Source organism: Haliotis rufescens, unplaced genomic scaffold, assembly GCF_023055435.1.
Source record: "Haliotis rufescens isolate VD_foot unplaced genomic scaffold, xgHalRufe1.0.p SCAF_16, whole genome shotgun sequence".
Taxonomy (NCBI): domain Eukaryota; kingdom Metazoa; phylum Mollusca; class Gastropoda; order Lepetellida; family Haliotidae; genus Haliotis; species Haliotis rufescens.
In genome coordinates, this window is record NW_025963846.1 from 14,489,285 (window position 1) to 14,513,749 (window position 24,465).

The 24,465-nt window shown below is 41.8% G+C and overlaps 2 protein-coding genes across 5 annotated transcripts in view; one reads left to right on the plus strand and one right to left on the minus strand.

Moving 5' to 3' along the window:
• LOC124136301 (fibulin-1-like) overlaps window positions 1-13,371 on the plus strand; it is a 53,487-nt gene extending 40,116 nt beyond the window's left edge. For 3 of the 4 annotated variants that reach the window (XM_046502191.2, XM_046502207.2, XM_046502215.2), the window contains 4 exons: window positions 2,586-2,738; window positions 3,054-3,195; window positions 10,565-10,824; window positions 12,067-13,371. In XM_046502191.2, the coding sequence (XP_046358147.1) occupies window positions 2,586-2,738; window positions 3,054-3,195; window positions 10,565-10,824; window positions 12,067-12,212 (701 nt within the window). In that variant the 3' untranslated portion in view covers window positions 12,213-13,371. Of the gene's footprint in view, window positions 1-2,585; window positions 2,739-3,053; window positions 3,196-7,350; window positions 9,217-10,564; window positions 10,825-12,066 lie in introns of those variants that run through there. The other variant, XM_046502200.2, reaches the window with a different exon arrangement.
• A 4,743-nt stretch (window positions 13,372-18,114) lies between these two features.
• LOC124136333 (3-hydroxyacyl-CoA dehydrogenase type-2-like) lies at window positions 18,115-23,884 on the minus strand. The gene is made up of 5 exons (XM_048396901.1): window positions 23,766-23,884; window positions 20,548-20,712; window positions 19,521-19,685; window positions 18,770-19,007; window positions 18,115-18,444 (listed from the first exon to the last, which is right to left on the minus strand). Exons 1-5 carry the CDS (start codon window positions 23,877-23,879, stop codon window positions 18,254-18,256), a joined length of 873 nt encoding a protein of 290 aa, XP_048252858.1. The 5' UTR covers window positions 23,880-23,884; the 3' UTR covers window positions 18,115-18,253.
• Between the last annotated feature and the right edge of the window lie 581 nt (window positions 23,885-24,465).

The window sequence follows — 24,465 nt, forward strand, 5'->3', positions numbered from 1 at the left end:
TCTGTCACTGATAAATGAGCTGTGAAGATATACAGATTTTCTGTCAAGGGAGAAAGAGCTGTGAAGATATACAGATTATCTGTCACTGATAAATGAGCTGTGAAGATATACAGATTTTCTGTCAATGGAGAAAGAGCTGTGAAGATATACAGATTATCTGTCACTGATAAATGAGCTGTGAAGATATACAGATTTTCTGTCAAGGGAGAAAGAGCTGTGAAGATATACAGATTTTCTGTCAATGGAGAAAGAGCTGTGAAGATATACAGATTTTCTGTCACTGATAAATGAGCTGTGAAGATATACAGATTTTCTGTCAAGGGAGAAAGAGCTGTGAAGATATACAGATTTTCTGTCAAGGGAGAAGGGGCTGTGAAGATATACAGATTTTCTGTCAATGGAGAAAGAGCTGTGAAGATATACAGATTATCTGTCACTGATAAATGAGCTGTGAAGATATACAGATTTTCTGTCAATGGAGAAAGGGCTGTGAAGATATACAGATTTTCTGTCAATGGTGAATGAGCTCTGAAGATATTCAGATTTTCTGTCAATGATGAATGAGCTGTGAATTTATTCAGATTTTCTGTCAATGATGAATGAGTTGTGAAGATATACAGATTTCATGAGCAACATATAATCCATAATTCAGAATGTCTATATTTCATATATATCGCTATATATATTTTCATTTTTAGGAAGAAATTGAAATCAAACAGATGAGACAGAGAAACTGTGGAACACTGTGACACCATATTACTCATACTGACCAATCAATACTGAGAATTACTAAAGCACATCTGTACATGTAAAGTTATTATTCAAATTTCTACAATTATGGGATATGTATCATAATACAGTCTGGCTATAGCTGATGGGATACATGGTAACCAGAAATATGATTCGAAAACAGGCACTGACGATATACACGTCGACGAAAAAGGAATTTGATCTCCCAACTACGTTCAAGGCATCTTCACACTGGTGTTTAAGATTTATGAACAGGAGACATCTTACACTTAGGCAGAAAACTCACATCGCCCAGAAACTGCCTGGCCAGGTGAACACCAAGTTGACTTATTTCATGCTTTTGTTATCATGGAACGTAAGGCTGTGACGTATGAACTTTCTCAAATTGGCAATATGGATGAAACACCATTGAACTTTGATATGCCAGGTTCAAGAACAGTTGATCACAAGGGTGCCAAGACCACATCGGTGAAGATGCCGGGAAGTGAAAAACAACATTTCACTGTTGTTTTAACCTGTTTGGCCGATGGGCCTAAACTAAAGCCTATGGTTGTGGTTAAAAGGAAGACAATGCCTAAAGAAAAGTTTCCGTCTGGAGTTGTAGCTGTACACCCTAACTGATGGATGGACGAGGCCTTAGTAAACCGATGGGTGACAGACGTGTGGATGTCGAGGCCGGGCTGCATGAGGGGATGCAAGTCGCTACTTGTCTGGGACATGTTTCGAGCTCACCTGTGCCAGAGTGTAAAGAAGAAACTGACCGAGAACAAGACACACCAGGCAGTCATTTCAAGCGGCAGTACATCCCTACTCCAGCCACTTGACGTTTGTCTAAACAAGCCATTCAAGACCAACGCCGGGAGAAGTGGTCCGAGTGGATGTTACACGGAAATCACACCTTCGCCAAGTCCAACGCAATGAGAAGAGCTCCACTCACGGAAGTCACAAAGCGGGTGGTAGAGTCATGGAATGAGATACCCACAGCAATGGTACAAAAGTCGTTTCTGAAGTGTGGAATTTCCAACGCAATGGACGGTTCCGGAGAAGAAGTTTTGTTTGAGGAGTTTGTCACCCCCGCCCTCATTGGAACAGATGTGGAAGATGTCATGGCTTGTGATGACTACGATGATGCGACTGATGAAGCTGCGTGGGCAATTCTGGCCGGCGAAGACAGTGACACTGAATTCGATGGATTCACGAGTGATGATGTGTGTGCGTAAAATTGTACACATATGTATTTATGTATAAATGATGATGTATATATGTTTTTATATAGTTTTTATTTGTGCACAAAACAAATAACCAAAAAATACAATGATTTGTATCTGAACTTTTGACTTGTGTTTTCATTTGCCAATACATTTTCTCACTGATTCATAATTCTATATACACCGATTCACAAAATGGTGTCTTGTTGTTCATGGCTACATAACGATCATGATGAGATTAAAAACAGACAACAAAAATGGCTTCCCACATTAGGGGAGTGGATGACTGGTTTGTTAAATCTTTATTAGAAATTATAATGACTTTTTCAATATAATTACAATGTTTTTCATCTTATATTATTAAATATCTGCAAGTATCGGTACAGTCTTGCAGTCGCGGTGTGTCATTGTCTTTCACTTCCTGGTTCGGCAGGTCATATCATATTCTTTCAAATTTAATTGGTCAAGTTGATACCTCGGCTTATCTACGGGGTCGTCTTATCTGCGGTGATGTACGGTACCTCCATTATTGCTGACTAAGGTGAAAACGCAATTCACTCCCTCATTCAGTCTTGTTCTAAATGTGACATTTACCTTGCAGTCTGAGAGATTGTTTTTCTTCTGTAGACATCAATGAGTGTACTCAGTTTGGGGGGCGTGGTGGTCGTGGAGGTATCCGCGGTGGCGTATGTGGAGGTCGCTGTATCAATCTCCAGGGGTCGTACCGATGTGAGTGTCCCGAGGGATGGAGGGTCAAAGGTGATGGGAGGTCATGTGAAGGTAAGACTCGCCCAGACAACGTGCATTTTCAACATACTATTTTGTACAGCGACAGAAGACAGAGTTGAGTCCTGTCTCTTGGGAGAACATTTAAATACCATAATTAACCATAAAAGTTGGATTTAAGTTTTGAGGCTACTTAGATTGTTGACAAGACTGACATAATGGAGGACTGAGTTTGTACAAAACCTGTGACGTATTGACTATGTAATGTTAGCAAATTGGATTGAAATTTTCATACTGGCGTATTTAATTTCTTTTCTTTCTGCAAAGACCATACCGGAAGTGTTGTACATGTTATTTTGTGTGTCCCAGACATCGACGAATGTAAGACTGGTGCTGCTACATGTCGCAATAGAGATGAGTTTTGCGTCAACGTCCGCGGGGGCTTCAAGTGTCCACTGGTGCGATGTCCAGACGGGTTTGTCAAGATTCCATCAGGCGGACGACAAAACAGGTATGTGACACACAGACACTCAAACCTTTAATTCAGGTTTCACATCTATGCTGATAATCATTCACATTATATATGGATGATACATAAAGTCACGACTCACAATCTGGATATCATTTAAAATATGATGCATATCATGATACAAGGACACAATCTGTAAACTGCAGGAGGATCAGATATCAACTGTTTTCCCATCATCAGAAGTTATTGATTTGATTGGCTGATCAATATAAATCTTAGATGAGCCAATCAGGCTTCCCGTTGCATACAGAGTCATCATGTCACATGACCTGTGAAGATCAGAATAAAGAATAGGCAACTATTAGGATCGGGTGGTCAGACTCGCTGACTTGTTTGAGGCATATCATCGTTTCCCAATTTTGCGTGGATCGGTGCTCATGATGTCAATCACTGGATTGTCTGGTCCTGACTCAATTATTTACAGACAGCCATCATATAGCTGGAATATTGCTGAGTGAGGCGTTAAACAACAAACAAACAAACAAACAAACATCGAGTCACAAACAAGATTTTTTTCAAACTTACTGCAAATTTTGCATCAAACAAACGAACATTGTCATTACTTCACAGTCATATGCAAACTATTCCTCTATCACTTGTGAATACATAAGGCCGCAATACAGGAAGTCCCTACAAGACCAATGGTCACCCAGCTTATATCACACAATGAGTGAAACGTCATAAGTAAAATATGTTTATAATGAACACGCTTATAACGAACTGACGGATATAACGAACTGATTTTTTTGTCCCGACTATTTGCTATAGTTATGCTGTATATATATATTTATAACAAACTACGGTTATAACAAACTAAAGTTAGTGGTCCCTTTGAGTTTGTTATAACCGTAGTTTAGTGTACGTCATTTGCTGTCTGCTCTACACATTTCCTCATGTCAGACGGCGGCAGTGTGCAATGCTCATGCACAGAGTAGGGTCATTGGACGCCATGAGGTATAAATTGCCTCATTTCATTATAGGGCGGTCGGGTAGCCTAGTGGTTAAAGCATTCGCTCGTCACGCCGAAGACCCGGGTTCGATTCCCGACATGGGTACAATGTGTGAAGCCCATTTCTGGTGTCCCCCGCCGTGATATTGCTGGAATATTGCTAAAAGCGGCGTAAAACCATACTCACTCACTCATTTCATTGTATTACTAAAAATATAGCAGCGTCATTACTGCGTCACACAGCTGCTGCATGGATTCATAGGTGATGAAGGAATGTTTTACAAACCTGTGAAGTACTGGCAATGGAACATACAAAGATGATAATTATGTACATGCTGTGACATTGATGAACAAATTGGCCACTATAACTTGAATATGCTTGTATGTGCTTGTTTGTTAGATGGTGTACTTTTGTTGTTCATTAATCATTAATCTTTAACATGTTTGAGTGGTGTTGTTTGTTGCTTTAACTGACAGCTTTAATAGAGGAGATGTTTGGATATGAAGTGTCACAGTGAAAATAAGGAGTACTTTAACTGGAGATGTTTGTGAGGTAGGAGGTGTCTTTCTTCACTGAAAATCAGTCTTATTAATTTCCAACAATGAGCAGAATGGCAAGACCTGGTAGTACTCCAAGCAAGGTTGATACAGGCCATTCAAACCACACAGCTGGGGATTTTGTATCCAGTTATACCTAGCAATTACTGGTGTCACAAGGACTAATGAGAGGCATACTGTCTCATAATATAACAGTTTTTCTTTCTTTGTTCTTTTTTTTTTTTCGCAATGTATACAAGACCTGTGAAGATCCGAGGTAGGATAGGTCTTCAGCAACCCATGCTTGCCTTAACAGGCGAATATGCTGATCAGGTGGTCAGGCTCACTGACTTGGTTGATGCATGTCATCGTATCCCAATTTTGCATGTGTCTATGCTCATGATGTTATTCACTGGATTGTCTGGTCCAGACTCAATTATCTACAGACCTCCATCATATAGCTGGAATATTGCTGAGTGCGGCGTTAAACAACAAACAAACAAACAAACTAAGTAAGGATAAGAATTTATGGATGAACAACTTCTTTATTACAATTAAGAGCGACGTTTTGGTGTAGGTTCAACTTCTAAATGCTTATCAAAGAAGTTAAACAAACAAACATAATGTACACAAACTTCAGAAATTGTTTGAGAAGTTACACGATATGGACTAGTTGACTGAAGCACCCTGAAAATAACTTTAATGTCCACTAAAGTTTTATACATGACTGTGCCAGCAGCAAACCATGATTTAGTAGGTAGGAGGCAAAGCCTCTCAAAGTTATTGTTTTCCAGTTCACTTGGCCAGAAAGACCAGGTGAGCATATGTCCTTGGAAGTTGTCTGTCGGTGTCAACCATGAACTTTTCACATTTTTTACATCCGAAAAGGCTTGATGGATTGTGTGTAGATGTTTGTTACTATAAGTGGTTTTAAGTTTGTTCAAGGGATCAAAATTGGAATTTCAATATGGCTGTCAAAATCCATTTATGATTAAGAACTTGGTGAGTGCGATGATCACCTTGTGGAGTACCAAGTTTGTTGAAATCAAATATGGATGCCTTTGGCCACATTGAAAAAAAACAAAAAACGAGTCATCCGTCGTAAACATCTTGTCCTCATCAACCACTGGACCAATGAAGTTGAAAGTTCAAATGCTTGTTCTCAGCAATGATGACACTGATTTGCTCCAGAGATTGGAATTTGATTTTCAATATGGCCACCACATGAGCCATATTGAAAATGCTATTTATGGCCATAATTTCTGTTCAGAATGCAATGAAATATTGTACATGTGTAGTTACAGAGACCATAATGATCTATTATATGATCTCTGGTAGTTAGTAGTGGGGCTCAACATATATATTCTGTTCCTAGAGATATTTTGAATTTTGACCTTAATCTGACCTTTGCACTTTGACCATACTAAAAGCTGAAACTTCTTGTGACCATTACTCAGCCATTTTGTGTCAAAATGTTATGATATTTGGTATATATGTAGTTTGTAGTGGGACTCAACAAACAGGTTGTGATTTGGGAGATATCTATTTTTTTTGCTTTTGTTTGAACTTTCCTGTTTGGACCATGCTCTTCTATTCTTTCAAAATGCATTTCCTTGAGCTGTAAACATCATCTTCTCATGAACCCGTGAATCGATGAAGCTGAAACTTAGATGCTTGTTCCCACCATTGATGATGACATCAGAATTTGTTCAGGTTTGGATATGATTTTCATAAGGACGGTGCAGCATTTCTGCTCATAATGTGCTGTAATGCTCAAAATGCAGTTCTTAAACATCTCTGAAATTGCCAGACTGAGGAAACCTTGGCATGTATGGTTCTCCTTATGGGGACATATTTTGTTCAAAACATTAGAATTGTTCTGTGTTTTTGTGAAACAATTGGAAAACTTGTATGGCATCAGAAACATTACTCTGTATAGTAGGTCTGTGAGGTTCAGAGTTCAAACTTTGTGTAAGTAAATTTAACTGTTGTCTATTGCAACAATGTTCTTAAATATTTTATTGTAAACATTCATTCCTACACATTTGCAGAAACACTGTGGATAGTTAGTTACTTGTTTCATATTTGTTGAAAATACTTTTGTCCGCAGTATTAATACAGAAGTAGTTGTATAGCAATGCTGACAGCAACTTTTTCAAGTGGTTTCCTTAAACTTGTCGACATCTTAAACCGTTGACAACATATCCAGGTGAGCTACAGTGCTGTTTCCCAAACATAATAAATAATTTTTTTACTTGAAATGTTTTCTGTATAAATCCATAATATAATGTTATTAGAGGGCCTGTGGCCTTGAAACTCTGAATAAATCTTTGAAACTGAAAAGTCTCTCGAAAAACATAGTCTGTGGCACTGAATGCAGATTCCCGCCAAAAGCCAGGATAATCCCAGACAGAGGAGGACCCAGGATTTTGAAAAGGGCCTGGAGGTGGGCATGGGGATGGGGTGTGTACTTAATACCTAAGTCACAAAGTGACTTGGCCGAGGGTGCAGTAAACGTATAAGGTGTCGGGGGGAAAAGAATGGTGTGCGCTCCCTCTGGATCTGCTTCTCCAGTCTGAAGTGTATCGTAGCAGCTTGCATTCCTCCTATGTTGTCTAACACCCTCCATGCATACTGACATTCCCTTCCAGTTTCCGCTGCAAGAAGAGGTCCAAGACTTGCCGCCGATGTCTGGAGGGGCTCCTCTCTCTGTCCTACAACTTCCTCACCTTCCCCACCAACGTCATCATCCCCGCAGCCCTCTTCTCCATGACCGGCGCCAACGACCAGGAGAAGTTCTACGCCTGGGAACTGACCATCGTGTCAGCTGAGCCCCGCCAGAGTGGCGTACCCAAAGCCACGGATGCATATTTCTCGCTTGAGGAAAGCTCAAACCAAGCAGTGGTCAGCCTTATTCAACGGATACAAGGTCCACAAGATGTCGTGCTTCAGCTCCGAATGAGGATCAACGACCTTACCAAGGGGTTTGAAGGTTACGCTGAATCACGTCTGCATTTGTTTATCACGGACGACAATGTGGCTTAACTTGCTGTTTATTCTACTATATGAAACAATCAGTATTACTACTCCAGTGAGTGTGATGTCAGAACCAGGTCTTCAGGAATATTTGTTTGCCTTTTAACCAGAGATATACAGGTCATTTGATCATGAGGAAACAGATTTGTACAGAATGGGTTTATTGGGGGACATTTCAGAACATGACATATTTCTTTTAGAGTAAAAATTATTAATTTTTTAGATACTGTTTGAGTGAAAGTTAGATCATTTAAAACCTCTAAGTGTTAGTAGTTTTATTTTAGCTTATAAACAAGTACTTTGAGGAAAGAAGGCAACTAGCATAATAATCATATTCTCATGTTGAATTTCACTGTATATTTGTAATCTTTGTAACCTCTGCAACTTCGCATTCTGATTAAAAAATTAATACAATTAATTCAAAATATTTAAATAGATGTAAGGATAAAAAAATTCAAAGCATTTTGTAATGTCTAGGCAGATATTATGTCTAACAAAAAAACTTTAAGGTGCTTTCCTCAGCTTCATGTATTGAGCTGACAACTCCTTTCATGCTGATATAACTGTTCCCTGAAACCATTTTCAATAAATAAAGCCATGGTTACTGTTGAATTATTTACCAGTATTTAATTATATATACAAGGTCAAGAGAATCCCTGGAAAAAATGCTTTCCTCTATGATAACAAAAAGGGATTTTCAAAATATATTGTTTGAAATGTTTGAAAAATGTGTGCAGATTGTTGGCTAAAGGTCAGCTACAGCTGTCTAAGTATCAGAGGTTAGTACAGTTGTACAACAAACATTCCCAGTACCAGCATTCCGTTGACCAGGACACCAATTATCAGGATTTGTGTAGATATATGGATGCTGACAGCTGTGTTCTGACGCACTGCACAGCGTGGTACTGTCCCAGACTTAATGTCTGTAGTCATATATCCTATAGGCATGACAGTTGTTGTCAGTTTTTAAATGATATATGGTCCACACAATGAATCTTTCATGTTACGAGAATACTTTTTTTTTTCTTGGTTCATTTATTTTTTTGTGAAGAAAATTATTATCTGTATCAGAGACCATATACCGATATGTGGTCTCTGTCTATGTCAGTGAAAAAAGAAAGAGAACAAAAAAAACATTTCAGATTTTTCTATTTTGTTTGTAAAAATTGTATCTGAATTTGATGCCAGGCAACCAATGTGGGCTTGAATCCCCAACCTTGCAGTTTACTCTGTTGTATGCATATATATAACTAAGTTTTCACGTTTAATTGTTTTGGTGTGGGTGGAATCGACAGACCAATTAAAGAAATAAACAGTCTAGACTAACATTTGCATATCATTTTTCATTGTGCATGTATAGGAATCATTAATGCAATTCATCCGGTGAAAAATATTTTTGAATCAGTAAAGCACAATTTTGAACTAATTTGGGAAAATTTGATAATCATGTATCATATTCTTCAATAAACTATTTATATATTGATGCTTTGATTTTTTTAGTGAGACCAAGAATGGTGGAAAGTGTATGAAGAATGTAGGGAGTGTGGTTTTACACCTCTTGTAGAAATGTCACATCAAACTTTTGATAGGGACACAAAAAAGGATTTCACAAATGGTACCTTTGTGAGGAACTGAACCCAGGTCTTCTTTAGGGTGAGCAGACTCTTTCACCACCAGGCTACCTGTCTAAAGATGCCACAGTTTGCTGAGAAGAGTTTTTCCCCTTTGGCTTTCCAGGATCTGCTGCTCATGGGTTCAGATCTCAGTTCATGATAATGATCTATGACCTGCATTAGTTGGGTTTTTATCAATCTTTACAGTGACAGGCCAGATCAAACTGAAATAAGGTGTAAATTGGCATAAAACCCAACTCAAGACCTTGCCAACTCATGCATTTCAGTATTGAGTGGATCACATGCGCTTCTATGAACTATGTTTGTGTGAAGATCATACATTAGCCAAGGGAGGAATGGTCTGTGTCAGTGGATGGTGGTGATGGCGGTGGCTGACTTGTGCCGCGTTAGGTGAGTGAATACAGGAAGACATTAGTTAATACCCCAGTGAATACCCTGGTGAATACACTTGTGACTATATTGGTGAATACATTGATGAATACCCTGGTGAATACATTGGTGACTATATTGGTGAATACATTGGTGAATGCACTGATGGCAAAATTGGTGAATACACTTGTGGTTATATTGGTGAATACATCCGTGAATTCACTTGTGAAGACATCAAGGAATACTTTGGATAAGATATTGGTGAATACATTGGTGACTATATTGGTGAATACATTGGTGACTATATTCATAAATACATTGGTGAATACACTTGTGAATACAATGGTGAATATATTGGTGAATACACTGTTGAATACAATGGCAAATATTTTGGTGAATACACTGGTGAATACATTGGTGAATACTTAGTCGACTGGTTTTGCATGTGAATTTGAGTAATACTTTAACTTCTCTGTTTGACAAAGCTTTGTTACCATACGCATGTTTGCAGTGACCCCCTGTGTACAAGCAAGGTCAGTAAAGACATTCCGATGTACCGGTAACTAACATTTTGTAACAGTAACAACACTGACACCTTTCTTATGCATGTACAATGGAACACTATTCCAAAACTTATTGTCAAGAATATTTGCTTATAGATGTCAATGTCTTACCATTTGTGCTTGTAACTTACAAATATCAAGTACCCTTGGGACAACTAGGTGTATGTTAAAATCTGTAAGTCAAGACATGTTAACAAAGCACTTGAAAACAGCAGTACAAGTCCAGCTTCAAATGTCTTGTGACAGGACAGTTTTGTCTTCAGCCGCAGCGAGCTGATTGCTGATGATGGAGGCGTCGTCTGTGGTCGATCATGTGTCCCCACCGACGTCAACTGTCATTACAACAAGACGAAGACGGTGTCATGGCAGTTCCTGGCGCTGCCCCAGGTGGAGTTTGTCCACAAACCCCTCACTCTCCTCAACATCCGCACCATCGGCTACTCCATCTACCCCAACCTGGATCTGCGCATCATCGCCGGCAATGATGAAGGGCTGTTCCAGACAGTGGTGGAAGGAGACCAAGGTAGCTGTCAATGTCTTATGTACAGTAAACTACGGTTATAACGAACACGCTTATAACGAACTGACGGATATAACGAACTTACTTTTTTGTCCCGACTATTTGCTGTAGTTATGCTGTAGTTATGCATATAACGAACCACGGCTACAACAAATTAAAATTAGTGGTCCCTTTGAGTTCGTTATAACCGTAGTTTACTGTACCTGCATGGGGTGTCATTGAGTGGACTTTTTAGTTGTGATAAATCGGCTCAAAAGTATCACGATATATCCATTAGTAATATAGTTAATTATTCTGTTTATGTATAGATAAAAAATTAGCTACATAGACCTGCAAATAATAGATTTAATGCTAAATATGAACCAAGCTGATCCATTCTTTTCATTGCAAATGTTGGTTGTGGTAATCTTGACCCATGAAGATCTGGGGTAGAATACGTCTTCAGCTACCCAAGCTTGCTGTAAAAGGCGACTATGCTTGTCGTAAAAGGCGACTAACAGGATCGGGTGGTCAGGCTTGCTGACTTGGTTGATGCATGTCATCGTATCCCAATCGCATGCATCGATGCTCATGATGTCAATCACTGGATTGTCTGGTCCAGACTTGATTATTTACAGACTGCAGATTATTTACATGTCATTGTCATGTCGCTGGAATATTGCGCTATACAGTGGGAGATGTTAATCAAGAAACATATTTGGCTCTGTAAACTACTCTGAAATTAGTTTTTAGTCCTGAGTCTTTATGCAGAAAATATTTGAATCTAAATGCGGCAGAGTCTTTTGGTTGTCTTTGTGGCCCCTGTAAATGGTTACCCAGGGGAGCTAACTGCTGCAGGGAGGTGGGGTAGCCTAGAGGTTAAAGCGTTCGGTCATCACGCCAAAGACCCGGGTTCGATTCCCAACATGTGTCCCCTTGCATGATATTGCTGTCATATTGCTAAAAGCGGCATAAAACCATACTCACTCACACACTCACTATACTGACACGGCACTATATTTGTTCAAATTGTAATGAAATTTGGTATTTCCTTAGTTTTTGGTGGCACACATACATTCCTTCTTTAGCAATATTCAAATTTTGATCTTTGTGACCATGGTGCTGTTGTACAAAGCGATCTTAGCACTAAGGTGATCGTAACTTCATACCTTAGACTTACCAGTAGACTTACGACAGTCGTAGCGCTAAGTTTGTCTTGCCCTCAAATTCTCTGTTCATGCATATTTTGATCTGTAATGTTTCCAGCGTTCCTGAAACTGCTGAAGCCCCTCTTTGGTCCTTCCGAGTACGAGGTGACGATGAGGCTGGAGAACCGTGACTTTTCTCGAACACGTGTCATCTCGCGTCACATCACGCATGCCAAGATCTACGTGTCCGACTTCCCCCAGTGATCCTCCAGCGTGACATCACCAAGGTCAACCTCTGACACACCTCAACAACAAGACAACCATCGTTATTTTGATGACTGGGCTTCGTAAATAAGTTGCATGTGAACGATTCTTCTCCAGCTATTGAAAACTTGTCACAAGGTAGTCGTAAGAAGCGACTAAATGGATCGGGTGGTCCGGCTCAGTGACTTCATTGATTGCCTGCCTTCATATCCAAATTTCTTGGATCGTGTTCATGATGGTCCAGTCATTTACAGCCAGTGAAATAGCTGGAATAGTTCTGAGTGCAGCTTTCAACAACAAACAAACATTTAAACGTCATATGTTTATTAATAGATGAGTTGGTCTCCACTTTCAAGGATAGGTATTTTATCTGAGTTTGGTTTACAGAACAATACATATTATACAAGTGATATACCAATGACAAAACAGTGATATTCTGTATGCTGGATGTGTATGCCGTTGTTCATATATTGATATTTTAGCACCCTCTATCTAGGCCCTGTTTGACAACTCTACAAGGTGCGGTCTATCTAGACCCTGTTTGATCACTCTACAAGGTGTGGTCTGTCTAGGCCCTGTTTGATCACTCTACAAGGTGTGGTCTGTCTAGGCCCTGTTTGACAACTCTACAAGGTGTGGTCTGTCTAGGACCTGTTTGATCACTCTACAAGGTGTGGTCTGTCTAGGCCCTGTTTGATCACTCTATAAGGTGCAGTCTGTCTAGGCCCTGTTTGACAACTCTACAAGGTGTGGTCTGTCTAGACCCTGTTTGATCACTCTACAATGTGTGGTCTGTCTAGGCCCTGTTTGACAACTCTACAAGGTGTGGTCTATTTAGGCCCTGTTTGATCACTCTACAATGTGTGGTCTGTCTAGGCCCTGTTTGATCACTCTACAAGGTGTGGTCTGTCTAGGCCCTGTTTGATCACTCTACAAGGTGTGGTCTGTCTAGGCCCTGTTTGACAATTCTACAAGGTGTGGTCTGTCTAGACCCTGTTTGATCACTCTACAAGGTGTGGTCTGTCTAGACCCTGTTTGATCACTCTACAAGGTGTGGTCTGTCTAGGCCCTGTTTGATCACTCTACAATGTGTGGTCTGTCTAGGCCCTGTTTGATCACTCTACAAGGTGTGGTCTGTCTAGGCCCTGTTTGATCACTCTACAAGGTGTGGTCTGTCTAGGCCCTGTTTGACAACTCTACAAGGTGTGGTCTGTCTAGACCCTGTTTGATCACTCTACAAGGTGTGGTCTGTCTAGACCCTGTTTGATCACTCTACAAGGTGTGGTCTGTCTAGGCCCTGTTTGATCACTCTACAATGTGTGGTCTGTCTAGGCCCTGTTTGATCACTCTACAAGGTGTGGTCTGTCTAGACCCTGTTTGATCACTCTACAAGGTGTGGTCTGTCTAGGCCCTGTTTGATCACTCTACAAGGTGTGGTCTGTCTAGGCCCTGTTTGACAACTCTACAAGGTGTGGTCTGTCTAGACCCTGTTTGATCACTCTACAATGTGTGGTCTGTCTAGGCCCTGTTTGATCACTCTACAAGGTGTGGTCTGTCTAGGCCCTGTTTGATCACTCTACAAGGTGTGGTCTGTCTAGGCCCTGTTTGATCACTCTACAAGGTGTGGCCTGTCTAGGCCCTGTTTGACAACTCTACAAGGTGTGGTCTGTCTAGGCCCTGTTTGATCACTCTACAATGTGTGGTCTGTCTAGGCCCTGTTTGATCACTCTACAATGTGTGGTCTGTCTAGGCCCTGTTTGATCACTCTACAAGGTGTGGTCTGTCTAGGCCCTGTTTGATCACTCTACAAGGTGTGGTCTGTCTAGGCCCTGTTTGACAACTCTACAAGGTGTGGTCTGTCTAGACCCTGTTTGATCACTCTACAAGGTGTGGTCTGTCTAGGCCCTGTTTGATCACTCTACAAGGTGTGGTCTGTCTAGGCCCTGTTTGATCACTCTATAATGTGTGGTCTGTAGTTCATCACGATATATTTACCAAAGCTTTTAACCTTTTATAATCTTTAAATCGTATTGGAGATAACATTCATCTTGCAATATATTGGTTTCACAGTATAGACAAATATTATTATTATTCTAATCACTGGATTATTCCCAGGTGCCTCTGATGCCAGATTTGTCAGTTTGGGGTGGGTTATCCATTCGATCAGGCTTGCTCAAAACATACAAATTCTCACCGCCAAAAAAAACGTGAACCATAGAAACATATGGAGAAGTATGTACGTTAAGAGGAGATGTTTCCAGTGTGTACCAATTAATGACAAAACTAACAATCGGTCAAGTTTTACCACAGAGTGCCCTTATTCTTATCATAATAATATATTATATATGCTGCCCATGATTTCAAAACTGTACACGCTAATCCTGTCTGAGACAAATGTTGCATCTCGAGTCATGGATCTATGCGTCACATGTGATGCATTCATGAGCCTTGGTTCACACAACATAACTGGATATTTGTTTGTGCATCAAAACAATCTAATATCTCTTGCATATGAGTAATTCTTCATCTATTAACCGACATGTATGGTATTCACGTTTCTTTTGTCGGTGAGTATATGTCAGTTATGTCGCTCAGGCAGCAATGGGAATATTGAACGTTGTGGTTTCTTCTTTGAACATCTAGGTGAGCTATTGAGTCCATGGCTCTCTATGGCTTCATATGCACATTTGGTTGCACAAGATCGTGCAAGATGGGTTGTAAAATGTGGATAAAATCACACTTACATGGAATGAACTGTTAACAATAGATCCGACACTGAGTCTGAGCATGTCATATATATAAGCTGTAACCATGGAGACCGTCACCAGGGAAACAAACAGTTTATAGTATTTAGAGAATCCATTCACATTTATATATTCATTATGGGTAAAAGCTTTTGAAACATTTATGAGAAGCTTTAAACCTAATTACACACCTATACTTGCCAAAATCCTTGAGGGATAGTCCACAAAAGAAATTTCAATATGGCTGATAATTAAAAAATAATTTTGGTTTCTTCGCTGCATGCAGTGGTTTCTCAGAAGTCAATGATTGGATGGCAAACGAACGACTGACAGCATGCCACGACATTGTCTAGCATCAGACTAGGTGAGCTAAAATGTCAACGAACTTTCAGCTCACCTGCACTTGTGCTAAAATATTATGGACTGCTCGTCTGCCGCCCGTTGTCATCATTGTCAGACATCAACATCTGAGATACCACAGCATGGGGGAACTGAAAGTAACAATTTGTTATTATATCTAGCTCTCTGATTGGCCAGCGGACATCTTATAAAACCCATACTTGTCAGTAAGTCTGCTTGTACGGATGTCATAAGCATGATGTGCCGTTACACTTGTTACATCATAACAGATCCTGGTCGTACCTGAGTTACCATAGTAAAAGTCCAGTCACAGAAATATTTTTCACTGAAATTAAGTCTTTGTCACTTGTGAACTTAGTGATAAGTTTGTTCCTCGTGTCCCCCGAGTGGTGTAGGGGTTGCAGGAGCTGAACGTTTGTGTGTACCCCACAGTGTACAGGACCATTCAGCTTGTAACATCACATACACCCTGCTCGTGTCAATGTATTTGATCAACTTCTTATGCTTTGTTCAAGTACCTACGGATTTGAGTTAACATAAAATAATTGAACTGCTAGTGATTCTGTGCCATTTGATTGGTTAACCAAGCAATTGTTTCCATAGCTCCATCCCCCTTCCATCTTCCCGAGGCAAGAGAGTTAAGGGACTATAAAAGTCCAGTTTCCACCCTTGCCCAACTAGGCTGGCATTATGGAGTTACATTTTGGCTGGACTTATGAGTCTATGCATAGTCCAATCAAAATCGCTCACCGAAATCGAAATACGGTTCATAAACTGTTGTGCAGATTTCGGTCGATTGCAGGATTTGCAAAGCATGTGCATCGCCAACTCGTTGTCAGCAGATATTTTCCAAATCTTTTCATGTTTTTAATCAAGGTGCTCACGTGATTTGATGCATTTCGCGATGTAAGACCCGTTTTATCACAATATAGATCTTGATTATCGATCAGATCGTCCTGACTGGGCGCCACCATTTTGTGTGAAGCAAACGCAAGTGATACGAGAGGTGGAATTTGATTGGTCCATAGGAGAGGCTCAGAAGGGACATAACTGGTAAAAGCCACTGTTGGCGCTACGATGGAGCCCAGTAATTCCATCCTAGTTCAGCAAGGGTGGAAACTAGACTTTTTAAGTCAGTTAACTTTCTTGCCTTGTGAAGATATCCTCCTAGTTCGGCAAGGGTGGAAACTGGACTTTTTAAGTCAGTTAACTCTCTTGTCTCGGGAAGATGTCCCCCTTCCCACCAACACCCACCCACACACCAGGACGGCCATCTTGAAAATGCCATGCTGGATTTATCAGTCTTCCCCACAAGTATTTGAACAATCAGGGTCAGCATCAACACGGTTGGTTACATAAACATTATTGAAAATTACTCTTCCCTTTAAACAAAACTGATATGTTTATGTCTATTTACATGTTCAGACTCAAAGATAGACTTTACACATTATTATAATAATAACAATGTAAGACTGATTGAATGAGTTCATGACTAAGTTTTCACTGTATATATTTCATGAAAAGTAATTAAATGATAGACACATTTCACTCATCTTTTGTTGGTTTTCAATTAAAGAATTGCCGATTGGCTTTGAATGAGATTTTGGTACGGGAGACTATATTTGTTCCTGTTCATGTTTATTGCACTTTCATAGCAACATGCGTACATGTGTGTTGCTGCTAGTATTGGAATTCATGGTGAGGTGAAATTTGGTTTTACGTCGTCCAAGATTATAGCACTTATATAGCGACATGCATGCACGCACGTGTGTGTGTGGCTGCTTGTACTAGTCCGGACTGATGCCGATGTATAGTGCTAGTCCACTGAGATACCATGCCGCTGTTTAACATGAATACCCCACTCAGACACAGTATACTGACTCCGAGACGACCAGTCCTTGTTTTAGCCCATTAATGCCGAGCGCCAGACAGGGTAACAACAAGTACCATCTTTTAATGTCTTTTGGTATGACGCGGCCGGGGATCAAACTCCTGACCTTCCGCTCTCCGGGCGGACACTCTACCACTAGACCAGAGAGGCGGTCTGGAATTCATGGTACTGGTGTTAACATGGGTATGGCACACGGTATACTGACTCCAAGCTTAACGGTCCTTGTTCACCCCCTCAATGTCGAGCGCCAGGCAGGGTAACAAGTACCATACTTTAATGTCTTTTGGTATGACAAAGCCAGGGAATTGAACCACCTGCCTTGGGCTCTCAGGGCAGATGCTCTATCCACTAGACCATAGAGGTGGTCCCTGTCTATGTGTATATTATTTTCTTGTAATACTGCTGTGCTATAAAACATGATCCAACATTTAGAGCCATCATGTAATCTTAGTGTTTTAGAATATTGTTGAAGTACCACACCCATGTTATGGCGGGACCCAGGTGTTCCAGTCACAATGAGCACTACACTTCGCTTGGCAGAGTTGCATCCCTTAGCCCTTCCAGGATTCTATGATCTTGTTTGAACCCCCAGATTCGCCTTGATAATCTTTTCTAGGATTATCAGCTCCATGGCTGTGATCATGGGTTTCACCAAGGAGTTAAATATATCTGACCTTCATCACCACAAGTCTGTATTATTTGTTTGTTGTTTAATGCGCACTCAGCAATATTCCATCTAAATGATGGCAGCATCACCACAAGTAGTGGATCCTAGCACGGTTAAGGGACACAACACTGCAGAGTGCCTGATGTTGTTCTTGTCAAATGTTGAGACAAACAATTTTAAGAGATTATTGTATAATTTAGTAAGGTATCCACAAGGTAAAAACAAAACATAAAAAATATAATCTGTACATCATAGTTTTAATCAATAAATCGAGCACAGCTGTTTATATAGCACTACATGGTCCCACGGCCATGATCCCTGGACACACACACATACAATCATCACGATAATTTGTTTAAGTCTGAGCGAGTCTAGATATTCATGGCATCATTCTGAGAGCTCCATCAACACGTATAACTTCTCCGTTCAACAGAGGGTTCTCCACAATGGACTGGGCCAGGTGGGCGTATTCATCTGGGTCCCCGAGCCGACTTGGGAATGGTATGGTGCTGGCAAGGTGGCTCCTAACTTTCTCTGGCAGACCAGCCAGCAGAGGGGTGTCGAATAAACCTGGAAAAATATTCAAGTACATTTGTGAGTCTTTGATGAGTTTCTGTTTGGCAAAAATTCATAAATCGTAGAATAAACCTAGAAAAATATTCAAGTACATTTGTGAGTCTTTGATGAGTTTTTGTTCGGCAAAAATTCATAAATAGTAGAATAAACCTGGAAAAATATTCATATACATTTGTAGAGATAATATTCACAGTAAAGAGTCACGCACCAACAGAAATACCTGAGGCGGTCCTTCATCCATACCATCACAGTACGTCAGTTCTACTTCTCTATATAAATGTGTCTGTGAAAGGAGAAGCCAGACACTGACAATACCTACCTGGCGCTATGGTACAGATACGGATCCCCCTTCTGGCCAGATCTCGGGCAATAGGGAGGGTCATGCCAACAATGGCCCCTTTACTTGCTGCGTATGCCACCTGCCCCCTCTGGCCGTCGAAGGCTGCAACGCTGGCGGTGTTGATGATGACGCCGCGCTGGTTGTCGGTGTTCGGCTCGTTCTTGTCAATCAGACCCACGGCTAGACGGATCACGTTGAAGGTTCCTGTAGCGTTCACCTGGGGCAATGAGTCAGAATGAGTGCAGGCTGTCTATATAGATGACAACCCTTAAAATTAGAGGTCTTCTGACTTACAGAATACCTGTATGATATACATTTTGGTGGCAGCACAGAGCTAATAAATCAGATGAAGTTAAGCAATGTTGGACAGGGTGAGTATGAATCAGTGAATTTTATTTTACTCTGCAGTCTGAAACAAAAAAAACAACATCTGCTTGACTCCCCTTGTTGTGCACTGTCTGAGCTGGACAAACCAGTGAGTGACAACATGAGCATCATAGGGGTAAATTCCAGGTATATTACCGTGTATATTCACACATTGTACCCATGTCAGGAATGGGTCTTCAGTGTGACAAGCAAATGCTATAACCACTAGGCTACCCTAGGGTCAGGTAATAAGGGGACAGGTACCCAGGGAGTAAATTTGGAGTCGTCCCAGCCCTAGTCTCTATACAAAACAGGCTTGAGGCACTGGGAATCTTAATTAGACACAGGAGGACCTCTGAGCTACCTCCAACACTCTCTTGAAGTCCTCCAGATCATGCGGCGTCTGTGACTTGAAGTTGTATGTTTGGAAGGCCACTCCAATACCAGCACAGTTGACTGCAACATTCAACCCCCCAAACTTGCTCTGGGCAACACTGAGAGCATTCTTCACATCAGCTTCTGATGTTACCTGGAAGTGGAAAACATAAACTACACGCTAAAAAGTAGAGCTGGCTAAAATAGTCGATAATTGTCATTATCGTTGATGGTAAGAAATATTAATGATTATCGACGTAAAACTTGTGTTGTCGATAATATCTTACCTGAACAATTGTGATGAAATAAAGTTTAAATTTACCAAACAGACTTGTTATTATCAATCATGTCAATTGCCAAAGACGGAAAGCAACTGTTTTTGTTGTAACTTTAACGTCCACAGAGTAATTAATCCATGCACTTACCAGTGGTATGAAGTGTGTTAATTTCCCTCGGACTTTTTTTTGAATATTTTTATTAAAGTTACTTCTCCAATATTTATTGATAATTGATCGATACTTATTTAACGATTATCGATCTCTATGATCTGTTTCGATAGCCAGCCCTACTAAACATGTACTAAATACAAAGTGCATCAATAGTTGAAACTAACCAAAGAAGGTGACATAAGATATCCATTGAAGGATGAGCTAAGAAGATGAAGAACATGCTATCTTCCACACAAATAAAAACACATTTTGACAGAATAATTTTGATCTATTACTTCATGTCACCACAATCACTTGTTGTGTTGTGTTAACTTTAAACAAATCAGGACCATCACTACAAGGCAGATCAGCTAATAACCAATTATGGTTTTCAACCCATTAACATGATACAAGTTACAAACAATAATTCATAAATCTTTCTCATATAATTTGTAAAGTCAAAAGTCTTTAATAAATTGATCTTTGAAGGCATTGAAGGCTACGAGTAAACACTGACTAAATCCATATATATAGAAAACCATTGTCGTTATGAGTTACAAAATCACATGGAAAATCATGACAACATACGTTTGTTGGAGCAAACACACAGTTGTCTCCGAGGTGCTTGGCTACTTCCTCTCCATTTGATGAAGGCAGGTCGCACAGCACTACCCTGGCACCCTGCCTCACGAACCTCTCCACCGTGGCACGCCCGAGGCCTGACGCTCCACCCGTCACCAGCCCTACAAGACCCTGTATACACAACACAGGCCATTAACATCCTACACTGTGGCACGCCCGAGGCCTGACACTCCACCTGTCACCAGCCCTACAAGCCCCTGTATGCACAACACAGGCCATTAACATCCTACACTGTGGCACGCCCGAGGCCTGACACTCCACCCATCACCAGCCCTACAAGACCCTGTATACACAACACAGGCCATTAACATCCTACACTGTGGCACGCCCGAGGCCTGACGCTCCACCCATCACCAGCCCTACAAGACCCTGTATACACAACACAGGCAATGAACATCCTACACTGTGGCACGCCCGAGGCCTGTTGTCCACCCGTCACCAGCCCTACAAGACCCTGTATACACAACACAGGCCATTAACATCCTACACTGTGGCACGCCCGAGGCCTGACGCTCCACCCATCACCAGCCCTACAAGACCCTGTATGCACAACACAGGCCATTAACATCCTACACTGTGGCACGCCCGAGGCCTGACGCTTCACCTGTCACCAGCCCTACAAGACCCTGTATACACAACACAGGCCATTAACATTATCCTACACTGTGGCACGCCCGAGGCCTGACGCTCCACCCATCACCAGCCCTACAAGACCCTGTATACACAACACAGGCCATTAACATCCTACACTGAGGCACGCCCAAGGCCTGACACTCCACCCGTCACCAGCCCTACAAGACCCTGTATACACAACACAGGCCATTAACATTATCCTACACTGTGGCATGCCCGAGGCCTGACGCTCCACCCATCACCAGCCCTACAAGACCCTGTATACACAACACAGGCCATTAACATCCTACACTGTGGCACGCCCGAGGCCTGACGCTTCACCTGTCACCAGCCCTACAAGACCCTGTATACACAACACAGGCCATTAACATTATCCTACACTGTGGCACGCCCGAGGCCTGACGCTCCACCCATCACCAGCCCTACAAGACCCTGTATGCACAACACAGACCATTAACATCCTACACTGTGGCACGCCCGAGGCCTGACACTCCACCCATTACCAGCCCTACAAGACCCTGTATACACAACACAGGCAATTAACATCCTACACTGTGGCACACCCGAGGCCTGTTGTCCACCCGTCACCAGCCCTACAAGACCCTGTATACACAACAAAAGGCCATTAACATCCTACACTGTGGCACGCCCGAGGCCTGACACTCCACCCATCACCAGCCCTACAAGACCCTGTATACACAACACAGGCCATTAACATCCTACACTGAGGCACGCCCGAGGCCTGACGCTCCACCCGTCACCAGCCCTACAAGACCCTGTATGCACAACACAGGCCATTAACATTATCCTACACTGTGGCATGCCCGAGGCCTGTTGTCCACCCGTCACCAGCCCTACAAGACCCTGTATACACAACACAGGCCATTCACATCCTACACTGTGGCACGCCCGAGGCCTGTTGTCCACCCGTCACCAGCCCTACAAGACCCTGTATACACAACACAGGCCATTAACATTATCCTACACTGTGGCACGCCCGAGGCCTGTTGTCCACCCGTCACCAGCCCTACAAGACCCTGTATACACAACACAGGCCATTAACATCCTACACTGTGGCACGCCCGAGGCCTGACACTCCACCCGTCACCAGCCCTACAAGACCCTGTATACACAACACAGGCCATTAACATTATCCTACACTGTGGCACGCCCGAGGCCTGTTGTCCACCCGTCACCAGCCCTACAAGACCCTGTATACACAACACAGGCCATTAACATCCTACACTGTGGCACACCCGAGGCCTGTTGTCCACCCGTCACCAGCCCTACAAGACCCTGTATACACAACACAGGCCATTAACATCCTACACTGTGGCACGCCCGAGACCTGACACTCCACCCGTCACCAGCCCTACAAGACCCTGTATACACAACACAGGCCATTAACATCCTACACTGAGGCACGCCCGAGGCCTGACGCTCCACCCATCACCAGCCCTACAAGACCCTGTATACACAACACAGGCCATTAACATCCTACACTGAGGCACGCCCGAGGCCTGACGCTCCACCCATCACCAGCCCTACAAGACCCTGTATACACAACACAAGCCATTAACATCCTACACTGAGGCACGCCCGAGGCCTGACACTCCACCCGTCACCAGCCCTACAAGACCCTGTATACACAACACAGGCCATTAACATCCTACACTGAGGCACGCCCGAGGCCTGACGCTCAACCCATCACCAGCCCTACAAGACCCTGTATACACAACACAGGCCATTAACATCCTACACTGTGGCACGCCCGAGGCCTGACGCTCCACCCATCACCAGCCCTACAAGACCCTGTATGCACAACACAGGCCATTAACATCATGCCGTGTCACACCACTCAACACAGCTCTACATGACTCTGCATATACAACATTATCAATAATTGATTGTGAGCGCCTATCCATGTATCTAGCCACGCTTTCCGGCATGATATCACATAATCAACCAAATCTCTGAGCCAGACCACCCATTCATTAATTTGCCTCATACAACAAAAAGTAGGGGGGGGCCTATTCCCAGAATTCTGACCTGCGAATGCGAACTGGGCCATCTAACATGACAGCAATGCCCTGCAGAATGTATTTGTCAAGTTTTACTCTGTCTTAAGGAGGTTTTTTCATCAGAGTTGACATACACTAGGTCTATTTGCATGACAAATTTCCATGGCTTTTTTCAGGATACGAAAATTTGTCTAAGGTATTAAAAGCTAATTCAAAACGAAATAACAAGCATAACTCAATTAAATAAGTTCTTTCCAAAATAACATAAATATATAAAATTAAGTTTATCAAAAGGAGTCAACTAAACATACTCCACTAGTTGTTTGACTTTCACAGTTTCAGTCAGGTGAACTTTGAACACTATTAGGATCTAGTAAACAATAAACGATGTCGCTACACGATACAAAGATGTTTAAACGGGACACTAAGTGGTAAACAATAAAATGAAACTTTCTCTTTCTTTTTTTTCAATATGCTTTCGTACAAAGCAATGATCCCATGCAGGTTTACCTTTAGCGAGCCAATGGATGCCATGTTGGTTTCAAAGGTGAAGGTAAGGACACCAACCAATGATCTTCGTCTTGAGCGACACACCTCCAGCTTACAAAAAGACGGACCCAGCATGGAAAGGATAAAGAGAATGTCACATTTCCTGCGCATGAAAGAAAATTTTGTTTAAAATGCTGCTTCAACCCAAATTTGCAACTTATTATTCTCGTTGGAGATAATAATTTTGGACTATAGGACGTATACTGTAGTGTACTGAATTGTAACGATATGCACTGACATTCTTTTTTTCATCTTTTGGTTTAACATGAATTAAATGATTTGCGGCCATAATGTGGATTTATAAAGAAATATTACGAATAAGACGCCATGAATTCCAGCATTTTCTTCGGGTAATGAGAGGGAGATATATTTTCTGACACCCTGTTCTTTCATAAAAAAAAAATCCCGAATATATTTTACGTAAGCTTCGCTGGGTATTGACGAAGGAGTGGCAGAGAAGGGTTCAGCACCGCTTTTAGAAATATTCCCCTCAACATCAGCTCAGATGACACCAGAAATAAGCTTCACACATTGCGACCGCTGGGTCATCGAATGCGGGCATTCGACGTGACGAACAAACACTTTAACCACTATATGCCACGTACCAGCCGCTCCTTTCTGCATATTGAAGAAATAATTGGTCGAGTTACGCCATAAGACG